Raw genomic sequence first — 18,174 nt, forward strand, 5'->3', positions numbered from 1 at the left:
GTGGTAAAAGTGGCATAAGTTCTGATTACTTGCCTAAGTATCCCATAACACAAAGCACATATCTATATGCACATGTGTTATGGGAAGGGTCACTACCCAGACCGGTTTCGACCCTTATTGAGGTGCTCTAAAAATTAGGCGATCTCCCAGACCACTCCCTACGATTGTCCAACCTAACGTTGTTCCACTCAGTGACAAACTCGCCCCGTGACCAAGAAGAACTTCTCAGCGTTGGCTCTGATCAGTGGCAGGCTCACCCCACCGCCAGACAGAACCATAATATCAGTGGTGGCCCCACTCAGAGACAGGCAAAAACCTATCCCAAGCAGAGCCTCTCATACCTCAAGGAAAGGGACCACTTCCGCGCAAAAGCACATCAGTGGGAGCCAGACCCAGAGGTAATGATACCAAGGTTGAAGTAATGCAGAACTTATATTGACCAATACGAGTTGCCATCAGGTGCTTTAAACTTATTAAATAAAAATCTCAGGATGAGAGAAAGATGTAGAAAAATTTTTACCTTCGGTGTCCCATAATACAAAGTCACTGAGTACTATACGTTAAGGATACCAAGAAATTTTATAAACTTGGTTTTAATCCTTTTTTCCTAAATAAGCCAAGTTCACCACGAGTTGCCTCAGACATGAAAATTCTTCAAGCTCAACCTTGGCTTATTTGCATGTTTGCTTACTTGGGAAAAATGATTAGAACTAAGTTTATAAAAGTTCTTGGTTTCTTTAACATATAGCACACCCAAGGTAAAAAACTTTCTAAATCTTTCTCTCATCTGGATATTTTTATTTAATAAGTTTAAAGTACCTGGTAGCAACTCGTATAGGTAAATATAAGTTCTGCATTACTTCAATCTTGATATCACTACCTCTGGGTCTGGCTCCCACTGATGAGATCTCAATAAAGGTCGAAACTGGTCTGGGTAGTGACCCTTCCCACAATACATAGCTTTATACATGTCCGTAAGGATATGTGCTTTGTATTATGGGATACTGAAGCAAGTGATCAGCTTACTCCATCTTTACCACGAGTTGCCTCAGACCTGAAACTACTTCAGGCACAAACTTGGTGCCTGAATTACTTGCTTGTTTGGTTATTGGGAAAAAAGGATTAAACCAAGTATATAAATTTTCTTGGTATCTTTAACGTATAGTACACCAAGTTAAAAACATTCTACATTAATTAATTAATTAATTAATTAATTTTGTATTAATTTTTTACCTATTAAAAATTGCCTGGCACGTCAGCAACTTCATTTGTAATTTTTTGGCGCGCGCACTTAAAAAAAAAAGGTTCGCCACCAGTAGTATAGACGATGAGATGCCCTTTCGTTGGAAAGACATGGGTTCAAATCCCGTCTAGGACGCGAAGAATCTTTATTGCGGCTTTTTAACTGAAAGCGAGTTAGCCGGTGGCCGGAAATACCTGCCACCACCAGCAAACCGGTGGTGGCAGGTCTTTTTTTCCTCCCCAAACAGGCAAACCAGCCCATGAATACACATACCTGCAGACGTAAAAGACTTGCCTTAGAGAGAGAGAGATGCAGCAGAGGAACGGCATGTCGGCTACATTAACGTGCCTAAAATCGCCCCCTCCCACTCCTTATGGATGGACGAGAACTGGATGGATGGAAACGAGTAAATAATACGAATTGTCTACACATTAGTAGTGTTTCAGTTTATGGCTTAAAATGCCAACCTCCGCTAACCAGTCGTGCTGTTTCTCTGCTATGCACTTTTTGGCTGCTGCAACCATTTGAGGTTCTGAAATTTACAGGCTGCAGTAGCATCTCAAACTGCCATAGACCCTAGAAGCCATAGAAACGCTAGTCCCAATCGTAAATTGTAGAGATTGTGCAGTAATAATAACCGGAGGGCACAATAAAATTGATGACCATCTAGTTGCACATTATATTTTCAAGTCGCTGGATATTTCTCCTTTGTCTTTCTCTTCTAGGACAAATACTAGTGGACATTTTCTAATTTTGCAAGCAAATAGATTACATAATTACGTACCTTGTGGATTATATGGTTTGCGATTGTCAGCGTTTAAAGCCTTGTCCTTTCCATTTGGGGATCAATTCTCGCCTTTTAATGCGTAACGTTAGTCACGATTTTTTTTCCTTTGTAACTATTAATACTTTTTCATCTTTAACAATTTTTATTTGAATATCTGTATATTGTTTTTAATATAGTGCGTAATAGAATACTACATTAGATTGTTGACATTATTTTCTTCCGCTTTCAGTGTTAATCGACATTTTCGGTTATCCGACTACTCCGTAATTCCATTTTAAGTGTGTTAATCTTGACTCTGGTGGGCATCTAACATGGAGCTAAACTTATTTAAAGGATTTTTTTCTTTTTTTTGCCCAGTATAATTAATGTTATTTTAGTATAAGGTAGATCTGTGATGTGTTGCCACTGAAACAGATTATTAAACAGCGTTTAACTTACAGACATGAATGCTCTAATAACGCTAATCGATGTGGCAGATTATAGGTTCGGTCGATGGTAGGAGATGAGAAAAAGATTTATAATCGATGCTGAATAAATCGGCACGGGAATCGATTATTCTCACCCTGTGCACCATAGCCTTTTTAAATAGGCATCTGTCCAACTATCTGCTCATCATGATAGAAGCACGGCTCAAGAAAACTGATGGCTACTGAAACGAAAGATAATTACTGAAGAACAGTAGCTAGGGGGCATGTTATCCAAGAGATGAACATTCTTAATTTTGTGGTTATTTTTTCCCCCTAGCCACTGAACAACTGAAATGTTGTTCCTGTCTGAAGTAGTGGAAGGGTCATCTGTCATATACGTAATTACTTCGTTTAATTTGAATTAATAACACGGCACCGACCTGATTACACTGTCAGGAAAAAAACCGACAATTAGCATTCTAAATGACATAATTAACCCACGTACACTTTCGGAAACTCGGAGGATGTGATCGCACCGCATGTTAACCTTGAAAGATGTGAATGGCCACAGATGGTATTCGAGTAGCTTTTGTCTATTCTAGTTGGAAAAGTTTCTTTTGAATTTTAAGTAATCAGAAAGAATATAAATAATGATCAAAATCTAACTAATAGATTTAAAATTAGTCTTCTGAAACTGTATCACTTTGGAAAGTGACTGATCATTATATTCTATTCATTTCTTATATTGAAAATAGATATCTAATTTTGATAAAGCTAAATACATTTTACTCATTTACTATTTTTCTCAACTGTAAAAAATATTAACAACTCCAGAACCTGTTACCTTTTAAGAAATGCAATAGATGCTTTGGCGAGTGGTGCATAAGACATAATTTGCAAAGGATTTTTTCCTGCAATTCTTTAGTATAATCTGATAAGACAAACTGTGCTCTTCTCAGCAACAGAAATTAAATTCCAGGAATAAAAACACTTTAAATGTGTGCTTGTCACTGAGGGAAGGGAGGTAGCTATTAAGTTTGTTAAAATAAACATGGCTATGAGGAAAAGAAAAAAAAAAACGTTTTGCTAGAAAGAAAAGGTGGGGAGAGTGCACTACTTGTATGTACCATTTTGTGGAATCTAATAAAAAATGAATTAGCATTGTTGTTCTTTTAAGAACAATATTTGGTAATCTAGAATATTTATAAATGCACATTATGAATCTTGCAGATGCGGGTGGAGTAACATGAACTACTCGAGATGCTGTCCATGAATTAACATAGATGGTATTTAGAGATATGTAACAATATTTGCATAGGCATTGCAATTACATTTAGCATTTATATTAGAAATTACACAGTTGACATCATCGTTAAAATACTTGACATCACTTTAGCAAAGCCCATTACAAACATTGACAAAGATACCTTATAAATAATAATTTCATTAATACATTGACAGTTCAATTATTAAACGAAATATTTGCGTAGATATAGCTAAACGCATTTAAACTATTCAGCTATACATATGGATAAAATAAGCACATAATGATGGAGCACTTAACATTTATTTTTTTTTTTTTTAATTCTTAACAAGGTATTCCAGATAATGTTAGATAACTGTAGTGATAAATAATTGTAAGGATATAAAGCAAATAAGCACATTATTTTCTGAGCAAGAATATTATTTTATGAAGACCTTTCCTTTATGTTGTTTGGTGATTTTTATGTTGACCTCCCCTGTTTACTGTGATGTATGTTCTACGTGATGTGGGGATGCTCTATTTATGTTGTTAATTGCTTTGATAAAACTTTCACAGTTGATGCTTTAATATTCTATAATTGTTAATATATTTTATGATATATAGAAAGTTGTTCAGCATTGCAGGTATGAAGTAAAAGTTGTTAAAAGTTACATCTAATCTAATGATTTAGCACTTTTCTATGTGTATTACAATTTCATGTTATAGACGAAAGGAATGTATGCCGAGACTTGTTTGAAAATTTATTGTTCACGGACGACATCTAAACGAAAACCCTCCGACTTTTTTTCTTCTTTTTATACTTCAAAATGATTTGAACGCTATTGTATATTTCTAGATTTCCCAGTAGGCACAAAGAAAAGTACGCATAAGATTTTGAGCTTTAAGAAGCACTGCACTTATTTACTAAAAATTTCGTATACTGTCCTTTGCCCGTAGTGTAAGAGACAATGAGGAACATTTGGTACTGAAACAGAACATAATAAATCGTTATAAAAAGGCTTTACAATTGCTGTTCCTGGAGCTCAGCATGTTACATCTGCCATTTTTTGGGCTTACCCGAAACCATTTTCGATAAATTATTTAAGCAACTTGTGATTAATTTTAAAATTCATTTCAATTGCATTATATTTATAAAGGACTAGTTAATTGGACAATTATTAAGATGTAAACATGCAATAGTCGGCTAAGACAGGTCTTATATTATGTAATATAAGTAATATAATATAAGTATATAAACTTTATACTTTAAAAAAAAAACGTTTTTTTAAAGTATTTTTTTTATTGGAGAGGAGGATAGGGGCGCCATCTAAAGTTCTGCACACAGGCTCCGGACACTACTGGCGCTCCCCTGTCCGTAGTTCGGTCAGTTTCGATGAAGTCCATTGGTTGGAAAGACCTGGTTCGAATCCCATCTATGACGCGATCAGCTTTTATCAGGAATTATCAATTAAAAGAGAGTTAGTCGGTCTCATACAAGGCCGTATTCATGCGAACTGTGCGGGGCACAAGGCCCCGCAAAGCGCAAGAAATTGAAAAAAGAAAAGCAATTAATTTTTTTTAATTATTATATAAATTAATATTGTAATTATTAATTTTACAACCAACTATTGTTGTTATAGTAAGCGAAATAAGATCGTAGCGCTAGAGCGGTAGTATTTGAAACTACTCTAAGATATATAACAATATCCTATAACATGGTGTTAAATAGGGAAAAGTGCATTTTAAAACAGGTGTTTTTAATAAATTTAAGAAGTTTTTTGATTTTAGTTTATGATTTTATGAACAAGTAAGTATATACACGTATTGTCATGGCAATTTTTTATGTGACATTACTTGGAAAACATCTTAAAAAATATAATTTGTAAACTGGTTTTAGGTTATCCGACATCCGAAATTTTCTTCAATAGGAATTTTCAATCTATATTAGATTTATTTATTTTCTAATATTATCTATTTTAGATATATTTTATTTATCAGGTAAGTAATTTTGTTTTAATTTATTAACTTATTTTATAATTAAATCTATCGTATTTAATTCTAGAGTATACCGCGCGGTTAGCCTAGTGGCTTTGCGCTTCGCAACCATATGCCTGGGAAGGAGTGTCCCAGGTTCGATTCACGTTGTAGATGTGAGGAATTTGAGGATCTTCCTCAGGCATAGCCAAGTTAGCCGGTCTTGGGCGCGGTCAGTAGGGTTTTTTCCGCCAATTTATCTGGCGTTTTTCATCCCGCAAGCAGGCAAACCGGCCCCGTGAACATACACCTCTACAGTCAAAAATATATCCCCCACCCAGCGGCAGACCAGGCGACGGGTCGGTTGGGAGTAGTACTAACAAGTAGTCGCATCTAACTAACACGCGGACCTTGCATAGGAAGCGGGAATAACGCGAAGAAGAAGAAGAAGATTTAATTCTAGAGTATGGAAGAAAATACCCAAGTGGGCATGAAAACGAAAGCGAAAACAAGAAAATGAGGAACGTCAAAGAAATTCACTGCTTAAATTTATGAAGTTGAACTCATATATTTGTTCAGATATATCAGTTGATAACAGGAGTTCTGAAATAACTACGAACAGTTCTTCGGCTTCAAACATTAATTAACAATGAGAGTTCTGAAATACTCAAAGGAAGCGGAGAACATGAGACGTTTGGTCAAAAACAATGAGTATTGAAGATCCTAAAACTGAGACACCAGAGGAAGGTGAACTATTTACTATTGATGATCCAGCAGCATGGCCAAAATTTGGAACAACGCAACACTAACACAAATTGTACAACGTGGTCCACCGTCTCCTCCGACTGAAAATGATTTTCCAAAAGATGACAACAAGAGGTGCTTTTCCACAGCTCACTATGTTAAGATAATTGCAAACGGAGAAAAGCAAAACAGAAGATGGCTTGTATATTCAAACTCTTCCAACTCTATTTTTTGTTTTTGTTGCAAATTATTTTCTTCTGATGATAATTTTTTTTATCTAATAATGGCTTTTCTGACTGGCGACATTAAGTGAAAGATTAAAGTCGCACGAACGAAATCCAGTGCACATGAAATGCATTTATTCATTGACACAAATGGAATGTAATTTAAAAAATCACAATACAATTGATCAGGCAAATCAAAATGTCATAAAATTTGAAGCAGAATGGTTAAGAAATGTTTTAAGATGAATAGTAGCAGCAATTCTTTATTTATCCGAACATAATTTAGCTTTTAGAGGTAATTTTGATACTTTGTACACAGTCCATAATGGTAATTTTTTTGGAATCATAGAATTAATTGCAGAATTTGATCCACTTTTAAAAGTTCATTTAATGCGATGTTCGGGGGGAAAAATTATAGGTGAGAAACAAAATTCGTATCTATCACCCATTGTGCAAAATGAATTAATTGTTGATATGGGAACCAAAATTCAACAAAATATTGTAAATATGATACGACAGGCAAAGTACTATTCAATAATTCTCGATTGTACTCCTGATGTCATCAGGAGCAAATTAGTAATTTTTAGATTTTTACATATATTCGAAGCAGATATTGAAATTCGTGAACACTTTTTTACGTTTTTAACAACTAATGACACTACTGGTAAAAGGTATATATGAAAATATAAAATCACTGTTAAATAAATTAAATCTTAAATTGTCAGATTGTAGAGGGCAAGGGTATGATAACGGAGCGAATATGAAAGGAGTATATAAGGGAGTCCGTGCTTACATTTTAAATGAAAACGAAAAGGCATTTTATACTCCTTGCGCCTGTCATAATTTAAATGTGATTTTAGGGGATGTCGCAAAATCATCAATTATAGTAATAAAATTTTTTAATGTTATATAAAAAATATATACATTATTTGCTGCCTCAACTTCACGTTGGGACATATTAAAGAAATTTGTTAAACAATTAACTCCAAAACTGTTATGTGATACAAGATGGGAATGTAGAATAGAATCAGTTAGAGCAGAGCTGTACATTTTCAAATTCCAGAATTTTTAAATGCACTAAAATAATTATTTAAAACCGCATCAGATAATACTATATAAGTAGAAGCGGTTTCAATATATGAACAAATAGATTCATGTGAGTTTATACTAAGCCTTGTAATTTGGTATTAGGTTTTGTCAAAAGTTAATTTAGCAAGTCAAGTATTATAAGATGCAAAAATTCACATAGACGTAGCAACTAAGCATATTAAAGAGTTAGTGTAGTACTTTGAAGAGCAGAGAATATCAGGATTTGATAGCTGTTTTGAGATTGCTAAATAACTGTCAAATCTATTAGAAATAGAAATTAAATTTAATGAAAGTCGAGTACGTCGAAGAAAAGTATTTTTCGATTATGAAATGCCTGATGAATCGCACATAGGTGATAATGAAGATGATTTTAGGATAAATTTCTTTTTTGTAATTTTAGATACTGCTCTACAATCTGTCAAAAAAAAGATTTGAATTGTATGAAATTCACCAAAAATCATTTGGATTTCTTTATGATATGAAATTAATAAGAAAAATGACAGAAAACGAATTAAAATTTTGCTGCAAACAGCTGTATCAAAAATTAAATGCTGATATTGATGAATCTGAATTTTACAATGAATTAATTATTTTTAGAAATATTGTTCCAGAAGATGCATCCATTATATTTTAAAATTCATAATTGCAAATAATTTGTCGGATATTTATCCGAATATTATTATGACATTTAAATTATTATTGACCAGTCCAGTTACGGTCGCATCAGCAGAAAGGTCATTTTCCAAATTAAAATGAATAAAAACCTAGCGATCTTCTATGTCTCAAGGACGTTTGTCATCCCTGGCAATATCTATAGAGCATGAAATTGCAAAAAATTTGAATTTTTATAACGTTATAAATGATTTTATTGATAAGCGCATTAGGTTAAATGAAATTTAATATATTGAGATTTCTTTTAAATCTTATAAGTTGTTATATATGTATTTCATTCTTTATGTAAAAATGGATATTTTTTTCATATTTTTATATTATTATTTATATTATTAAATAAATTATTGTTCTGGCGTATTTATATGATAATGTGTACTTACATAATAAAATAATATATCATGTACAAAAAAAACACAGTTATTTTTTAACAAATTTTTTCCCTTTACTTAAATGGATGCTAAAGAGCATACTTGTTTATTTATGTGCATAAATATTTTTCATAGTTGATTTCATTAATTAATTAACAACATATTTTTCCATTTAAAATTTCCATAAATGTTACTAACTTTCAGGGGCACCGCTTTTCCATTTCGCACAGGGCCCCGCAAAATGTAGAAACGGCCCTGGTCTCATACGAAGGTAAAGGATTTTTTTTCTCTCTCGGAAATTTAGGTCTCTCATCCCTCAAAACAGACAAACTGGCCTCTTGAATGCACATATCTAAAAAAAAAAAAAAGATGGCATGCCGGCTTCATTAAGTTGCCTAAAACCTCTGATTAGTGATTCGACCCATCTAAGGACGGAGAAGAATTGGATGGATAGAAAGCATATATTGATCCTTCTGCTCCTCTTCTTTTATTTCTGAATTGATTTTTTTCATTCGTTTCTAAAGTAAATGCTATATATAAAGTCGATAAATAACTGGCATTTCCAAAATTTTGGGAATTTGCTGCGCATTTGTTATCTCTCTCTCTCTCTCTCTCCTCCTTTGATTGAAGTCATCCATTCATGCATTTTCCCATCTAGAAAGTCGGTGTTTTATATCGCATACCGATACTATTAGCTATTGTAGCTAAAGGGACCGATTATCGAAGGGAAAATGGCGCAATGGGGGAAGAACCCGAAATACTTGCTTGCCGAACTCTTTAATGATAAAGCTTCATAAGGTGGGTAAGCGGCAATACAGGAAAGGCGATTATATAAAAAGCTCGAAGATTTTTTTATATCTCTGGATATAACATTTTTTCTCCCTGTGTATCGTATTCTTACTAAAGTTGTAAAGTGTGAATTAAGATTAAATATATTTTAAAGCGTTATTATGATATAAAGGAAGGATATTATCTGTTGAATTTATTTACTTAGTCATTCTATTTCGAAATTTATACAAATAATGCTTCAATAGCACAAATAAAAATATATAAAAAAAATTCTTGTCAAGTTGTGGATCCTTTGAACAAAAAGCATTATGATCAAAGATTTTAACAAGCAAGGCATTTCCGCAAGGAAAACAAAATGAAGGATAAATCATATTTTCATATTCAACGCCACCTACTTTTCCCCAACATACGTGCACATGCGCACACCAGCTCATGTCATCATGAGAGGCGTGAGAAATAAATTCAGTTTTGGATTTTTCATTTCTTCTTTCATAAATAAGATGCAAGGAAATTTGGTGCATGAACGACGTAGTAAAATCCATTCCATCATCTTCTATTATATCTTGACTCTGTACTGCTGACAAATAAACCGCTGATGGTGGAGGTAAATCGATGACTTCGTGATGCTTTTGTGCTCGTTATCCCGAGATTTTATGTGAATGTTATAGTGTTCGTACAGCCAGAAACTTTCGGTTGTGTTGCAGACGACATTTTGCAAGAATTTCCTTAATGTCTTTTTTAATGGCCCTTCGCGTATCGGAAATAACTTCCTCTTTTATTTTTACATGTCTTTTAGACTTTCACCTACAAGTTTGTTAGAAGAGTGTCTTTTGTCCCCTTAAGGGACAATATCAGCTGTGCCTCTAATGGAAGACATAACGATGTTCTTGTGTGAGCGATGATAATTTACGAACCTGGCTGTAATTGACTTTCACTGCAGATGAACGTATTTCAGAAGGATGTTTCGGAATTGTTAGATGGTTAATGCTACTTTGTCATTTATAGCAGTAGATATGTCAGTCGCCTCTTCATAATCCTTATGAAAGTCGATTTTATGAATACTAAATTCCAAAAAAACAGTTGAGTCTGCTTTTTCTAGCCTCAGCTTCTTACGAAAGGTTGCGACGTCGTTATTGTTTTTCTTGATGCGAATTTTTCTTATTTAAAATTGTGCCGCCTTACTGCTCAAAAATAGGACTCGTTATAATTCAGCTATTTTTTCAATCTTTGAGACTAGGTTATATAGAATTATAAAGCAGAAACTGTATGTTAACTCTCTAGTCACACAGAAACTGTGTGTAACTAGAAAGCCTATCTTGGATTAAACGTTTTGCTCACTGCATGACTATGTAATACTATCGTATTACATAGTCATGCTTTGAGATAAAATAATAATCGTTGAAGTCTCCGTCCAAGATTTCCTGTCATCTAACGAAACAGGTTTAGCGATGTTATCATGGAATCTTCTTTTAATATCTCTCTCTCTCTCTCTCTCTACCTTGACGGAAAATTGACATTTTTTTGTTTCTTTTCTTTAGTAAGTTCCTTCTGGAAAGCACGCTATTGCCCTATCTGTCGTCTGGTGTCTGTCTCTGTGCAATAAAAACAGCATAGAAAAAGCAATTTTACAATTACTTTTATTAGAAGTTACATCACGATACCAGCTGATTTTTTTTCAACGTATTTCTTTTCGTTTCCTGAACGAATACGTTAAGAAGATTATATCTCACAAGAATTATATGTTACTAATTACATCACATATTAATGCTAAGGACTTTTTTTATGAAATTTACCACTAATGACCGTATAGCCAACAAATAAACAGAAGCGAGAGAGCAACCCCAAATAATTACGGACATATGAATTTAACTTTCATAAATATATCTAACTTGAATAAACTTGACTCTCAAATTAACTTAAAATCTGTTATATGGAGATATTGGTGACATATTTAAATAATATTCTTCGTTAGTTCACATCATCAAACAATAAAACTGATAAGTTTATTTTTTTGCGGGAGACCAATATTTACAAATTATGTTTTCTACAATTCTTCCTAAAATAACAGCATGGGAATATTATAAAGAAATGTCTACTAAAAATCTTATACAACTTTCGTTGAGATTTCTACCAAAGTAGTTTCGGCGACAATGTTGTTTTCATCAATAATGGCTCTCTCTCTCCCTTATTTTTCAGTTAAACTTGCCGGTAGCCTTTCTTCCTTCATCATAGTTTTTCTTTCGCAGAACAGAACGGTTTTTACCAAGAAAACCACCCTCACTGTCATTTTTTAAACTTCAATGAGCATATACACTCGAATCGGACCTTCTTGGTTCTTTTCCTTTTCTCTTAGTCTTACCTACATCTTAATAAATGATGTGCCAGTTGCACGTGCCTTGCAGAAGTAAGATGTTCTTTCATTCTTGCAATTTTTTTTTACCTAATTCCACTGCATATCCATAGCAAGTGCCCTTTGGATTGAAAGGCCAAGATTTGAACAATTTTCTAAGGAATAAGAATTTTCAATTGAAAACGAGTTAACTGGTCTCATGTGTAAGTAGAAAATTTTTCCTGTGAAAAATCTGAATTTTACCTTCTGCAAAATAGATAAACCAGTCAGAAGGAAGACACTCATAGGAATTTATTCCCTTCAGTGTTGCTTTTGTGCCATCCTGAACAACAGCAGCATCCCTATTTATGCATGGATTTAATGACGATTTCCTGAGAATTTTTAAGTGTTAAATGTTTGCATAAAACAGATTTATCAATCTAAGGAAGTAAAAAAAAAAAAAAACATAGGAGCTCACGGAGTTTGTTTTGTTTTGACATTTTTTTCAATCGACAAAGAATAAAAAAAATAATAATTTATTTTAAGGCATTGTCGTTTACGTTTTCAAATATTATTCTGAGAAAAGAAGTGTGACAATTTTGTCAACATGCCTCTAAATTAGCAGTCTTATAAGCATGATCTTTATTTATAAAAGCTCTGTTGAGGATTTTTTTTATACCTGGGATTAATAATGAAATAAGCATACACTACTCTCTTGAAGTCGTGAATCCAAGTGCTTTTGATAACATGCAATCTGGAAAATATTAGCTCATCGATCATCTCACTGATAGCGAACAATACTTAATTCTTTCATCAACGCAGGGATGCCCTAATTAAAATATTTACTGCATTTAAATCATGTTCCGAGAAACTCCGGTTCCCTCATCTTGTATAACATAAACCTGTTGTAAATAATTAAATCTTTAAAGCTTTACTCATAAATGACTCCCTTTCAATTGACAAGAAATTTATGAAAACCATTGTAGTGTTTTTGTTAATCTAGAAACAGAGCACATTTTTGTGACGAGACGGCGTTTTATTAAAACAGTTTTTTTCCCTCGTTATTCTTAATAATGTTCTTCCAGGATAGTTTATTAAAAGGAAGTAACTATAATGGAGTGGTTAAAATCAGTGCTCCTTCCACGATTATAAAGGTTAGGATAAGAGTGTGTTGTTTCCGAAGAGCTCTAATCTTGATGTTCAAGTGTTTGATGAACGTGACTTAGCAAATGTTTTGAAGAAAATCTTTAGCTGTCCTCTAGATGCAATTAGTACCCAAAGATTCCTTTGTTATAATACGTACTTATCTTTAGACTCTGCAGATATCAGAGGTGTTGCAAAGCCCTTTTTAATGATGTCTCATTTTACCTTCCAGGCCGATGGACTAACACTGGAACCTTCAAATGTTGCCAATTGCGTTTCCAAAGGAAAGTCCGAGGTAAGTGTTGGTTTCTTAATCATTAATCTGCTTTAGTAATGGTGCGATTGTTTCCAGTCAGACACTTGTCAGCGCTTTGGTGTATAAAGCGGGAAAAGAAGTTCCAATAGAAAGAAAACTATGAAGATTTGTTGAAGTTACTAGAATTCTTTTATATTAGTACAGAACATGCGCTGTTCTGTGACACAACTTTTGTGTACAGTTATAAAAATACTATCAGAACCAGAAAACGTTTTGGTATCTAATTTTAAGACTGCATACACATTAAATGTTAAAGATTACATGACTTATTTAAGACTGCACGGACAGTCACGTTAAATAAAGAATTGTGTAAAATACTTGAATGTTATTATCGCAGACAGGTAGAGAATATATGCCTAGAACGAGAAGTGCAATTAAGGCTAAAGGAAGGTGCATTCATAATATATATATATATATATATATATATATATATAAATTTGAATCTGCTTCCTTAAAATTACATAAGTTTCTTCTGTCTGACTTAAAATAAATAATGAAAAAATGTTTTTGTTTCTTATTTTAGTGACATTTATTATATTATAACTGATTCGAATACTTAAGTGAGTTTATGCTATTCTAATAAATCTTTCAAATGCAACACATTCGATTATAATCGTTAGTCTGAACGTTATAGTCTGAACCTTCTAAAAGTCGCCAGGCAAGCCGTTCATTGCATTCTCTTTTGGCCTGAAGCCGTTGACGCTATAATGAATAAGGATTCCGCTTGGCCGTTAATTTGGTGAGATTAACGCCCACAGCACATTTCTCAAGGGATTGCTCTGTCTTAACTCCAGATATTTGGTCCTCAGACCACGCACGAGCTTTGCATGACATACAGCTTGATAAGAGGCTTAAGTTATTCTTACTATCATTCCTTTCAGTAACCTCGTATAGTCTCAGAACTAAAGGTCATGAAATGTCTACCAGTTGTAACCATTCGTAATTATTTCTTTAACTTTGATTTCAGAGATTTAGAATATTATGCATTATTCTATTCTTAACGTGATTTTAAATGATCCTATTAAAAGAAATGGGGGAACGACTCACTGTATCAACAATGAATGTTTTCTTAATTATTCTTTCTAACAAAATATTTAAAAAGAAAAAAAAAAAGACAATTAAAAAAAAGAAAGAAAAGAAAACATATGCACTGTTCCTGTCTGATGGATTTAAACCTTAATTGTAATTCATGCTGTTCTGGGCTTATCCGTTGGATCATAATCGCCTAAAGGTTCTGAGGCACTTCAATAAATTGTCGAAGCCTGCATGTATTAAATAGGACCGAATACAAAACGTGACAAGCATGTTTGGCTTGAATATGCAATTCGTCTTCAAGAATGAAAGACAGTAGGCAATTTGGCATAGTTACCAAAATGTCATTCTGCTTCATATTATTCGTAACAACATAATTTGTTTCTGCCCTTAACAACGAACAGTCACTGCATAATTATTATACCATTTAATTATTTTCCCACACTAATTCCTGTTGCTGAACTGGCTTCAATACCACAATAGAATGTAGTGTTCCACTTGTATAGAATATTGCATGTGCTCAGTGGATATCGAATACATGAACATGGTCGGTATGGAGACTACGAAAGCGGTTTTCGGTCCTCTGGAGATATGATATCGGTCCCCCAATGATTTGTATGTAAAGTAATTATTTTAGTTTTCGATTTTTGCTAGTCTCTTTATATTGACCTGTTAAGTTTAAAAATGCAATCGAATATTTAAACCATGAAAACGCCTTTCATTGAACTTCTCGTTCGTGTGAGCAGTTTCTATATTAATAATAAGAAGAAAGGAACCGCTTTCCTGCTTGTTCCCAATGATAATTCACGTTTATTTACCGAAACGAACTTCATACAAGTTTTAATCTCGGCTAACAGATAAATGTCTTCGAAATTGCTACAAATATCACTTTCAAATTTGGTTTCATATTTCAAAAAACGTATGTGAAAAGGAAGGCATTTCTAAATTAATGTTTATATTACAATTTTATATAAATATTATTTTTTTTTATTATTCAGTATTAATTAATTAAAAGAGAAATAAAATAGGTGCCAAAATATGACATTGAGTTGTAATAAAGGATAACTGTAGTTTAGACTTCAGGAAATATTCTTTTAGCGAAACAGTGGTTGTTAAATTTCTGGAAATTACTGTAGCAGATGATATCTTAAATAAATTCAAGGACACGCTAGACAAGTATTTCGAAGGCATTAACCTAATATAACTAATATTCCTTATCGTTCGTACTTCGGTATGATGCTTTTATCATTATTCACTTCAGTGCATAATTTTTTTATTTTCCATGGTTGTTGTTGTTGTTGTTTTTATTTGTTGTATACCAATCCCATCCACGAAGAGTTACAAACTCGTCCTGGATGGGACTGGTATATTTCGTAGATGACCTGAAATATTTCTCTAGAGACCAAAACTTTCTCAAATCACTTCAGATCTCCATTATGCAGGATGATAGTTCACACCGAGCGGCTAGATCCATCTCGTACTATCTAAGATTGTATTTTTATTACGAACGGCACTCTGCTCTTAGGATTTCCATAAGTACGGGGGGGGGGGGTACCTTAACCGGAATCTGAGCTTCGTGCGCGTGCATTTTCTAATTACGGATAATGATGCTAAGCATCGTGAGTGTGCAGTTTTCCTCCAGCTGGCAAGTGGCGTCGTCCTGTGTAAACTGGTTCGAAACCAGTTTACACAGGACGACGTTCTGGCTGCTTTTTTGTTAGTGCTTACAAGCAAGTTTGGCGAGTTTGTGATGGCTGACCGCAAGGAGCAGAGAGTGTGCGAAATATAATAGTGTTACAGTCTTTTGAGGAAGACTGTAACTGAAACTATTGTTATACTTCGGCAAGTCTTTAAGGATAACACTTTAGGTAAAACGCAAGTCTACGAATGGTTTTCCCGTTATAAAATGGAAGCATGTCAGTTGAAGACGAACCCCAACCTTCCCAACCTTCGACAAGCGGAAATGTTGAAAACATCGAAAAGGTTTGCCAAGCAATCAATAAAGATCGTCGAAAAACCATTGAGCAAATTTCTGAAGAGAGGGATTTGTCATGGAGTTCGCGCCAGAGAACTTTAACAGAAGATTTACAAATGAAACGTGTGTTCGCTAAATTTGTGCCTTGTATGCTCACAGAGGATTTAAAAAATAAAAATAAAAATAAAATCGTGTGAATGTTTCCTTTGGGTATTAAAACCATGATTCGAATCTCGTCTAGGACGCGAAAAACTTCTATCAGAATGAAAGTGAGTTAGCCAGTCTCGTACTAGGGTTTTTGCCTTCCGGAAACTCGGGTTTGTCATCCCACAACCAGACAAACTAATTATGAGAACATACGCAGTTTACATACAAGAATATATATTGGAGCACCACCTTATCCTTAATATATACGATTACGAAGATTTGGGTAGGGCGTGGTCTTAAGGGCCTGTAAGTATTACTGAAGTGGACAGCATTTTTGTCGCGAATCTGTCTATGGTGTTTCAACTAAAGATGAGAAGCCCAATCTCACACAGAAGTGACAGGGATTTTCATTCTGCAAAATAGATAGCTTGAAAAACATGCGCTGTTAACAGACGCAATGTACACTAGCTACCAATAATTGTCCGGACACACCTGTGGTATGGCAACACGACGTGAACTCATCGTGTTGCCATACCACAGGTGTGTGGTATGGCAACCAGGGCGCCAGTAACACCATGTTGAGGACTAATACTGTATGAAAAGAACTCCATTTACTGGATTTCCAAGGAAGATCAGCGGCACACAAGCCGAGCATCAGAACAACGAACAAAACGGCTCGTCTGGCCTGGTGCAAAGAGCATGTGAACTGGACAGTTAACCAGTGGAAAACGGTACTCTGGAGAGATGAATCAAGGTTCACCTGTTTCCAGTCTGATGACAGTGCGTGGTTATGGAGGCAGCCTGGTGAATGCTTGTTGCCACAGTCAAGTTCGGTGGTGGAGGAGTAATGGTGTAGAGTGCATTCAGCTGGTTTGGAGTGGGACCACTGGTCATTGTCCACGGTTCCATGAAGGCAGCTCAATACCCTGATATTGTGGATAATCAGGTGTTGCCTACACTGTGGAGTTTTTATCGAACTGACTCGTGTTACTCTCAAGATGACAGTGTCCCATGCTGCCACAAAGTTGCAGCTGTTATGGAACGATATGAAGAGATGGGTGTTAAACGACTGCCCTGGCCTATGCATAGTCCTGACCTCAACCCCTGTGGGACGAATTGGAGCGGCGATTGAGGTCCAGAGCATCACGTCCTCGATCTGTCGCTGAACTCAGTGCTGCTTTGATGAAGGAATGGAGACAAATTCCACCTGATGTCTGCCGCACATTATTGAAAAGCATCCCTCAAAAGGTGCAGGAGGTGATCAAAGCCAAAGGTGGAATATCCGATATTAGGGTTCGATTTCTGGTATCAACTGTAAATTGCTAAAGTGTCCGGACAATTATTGGTAGATAGTGTACTTTCCTCATAGTCTTAGTTGCTTCTGTCGTAATTCTAGCCAATATCCGATACTGACTTCGATTCTATATAAGTTGTTTCCTTATGTCCGATTGAATATTAGTTGTATTCAATCGAGCATAAGGAATTACTCATACTCAATGATTAGTGAATGCTGGTTCTTTTGTGAGTGTGATAAGTAGAACTGATCGACAGTAAAAGGAAGTTAAAATGATCCGTCTATAATGGGTTCGGGTAATCTTGTAGCTATATGTGGTGGTAGAAACGGTGTTTAGGGCATATCTGATATAAATTTGTTTATCGTGATTTTATTAAGCCTCTTATGTTCTAGGGTTT

General features: G+C 34.6%; 1 protein-coding gene across 1 annotated transcript in view; it reads left to right on the plus strand.

Moving 5' to 3' along the window:
* LOC150098250 (semaphorin-2A-like) overlaps positions 1–18,174 on the plus strand; it is a 667,728-nt gene that overhangs the window by 304,495 nt on the left and 345,059 nt on the right. Inside the window, exon 3 of the mRNA XM_090406288.1 lies at positions 13,245–13,307. Within this exon, the coding sequence (XP_090262414.1) occupies positions 13,245–13,307 (63 nt within the window). The remainder of the gene's footprint in view (positions 1–13,244; positions 13,308–18,174) is intronic.

This window comes from Typopeltis vanoorti, chromosome 16 (genome assembly GCF_054136105.1).
Source record: "Typopeltis vanoorti isolate ZY-2024b chromosome 16, IOZ_Tvanoo_1.0, whole genome shotgun sequence".
Classification (NCBI taxonomy): Eukaryota; Metazoa; Arthropoda; class Arachnida; order Uropygi; family Thelyphonidae; genus Typopeltis; species Typopeltis vanoorti.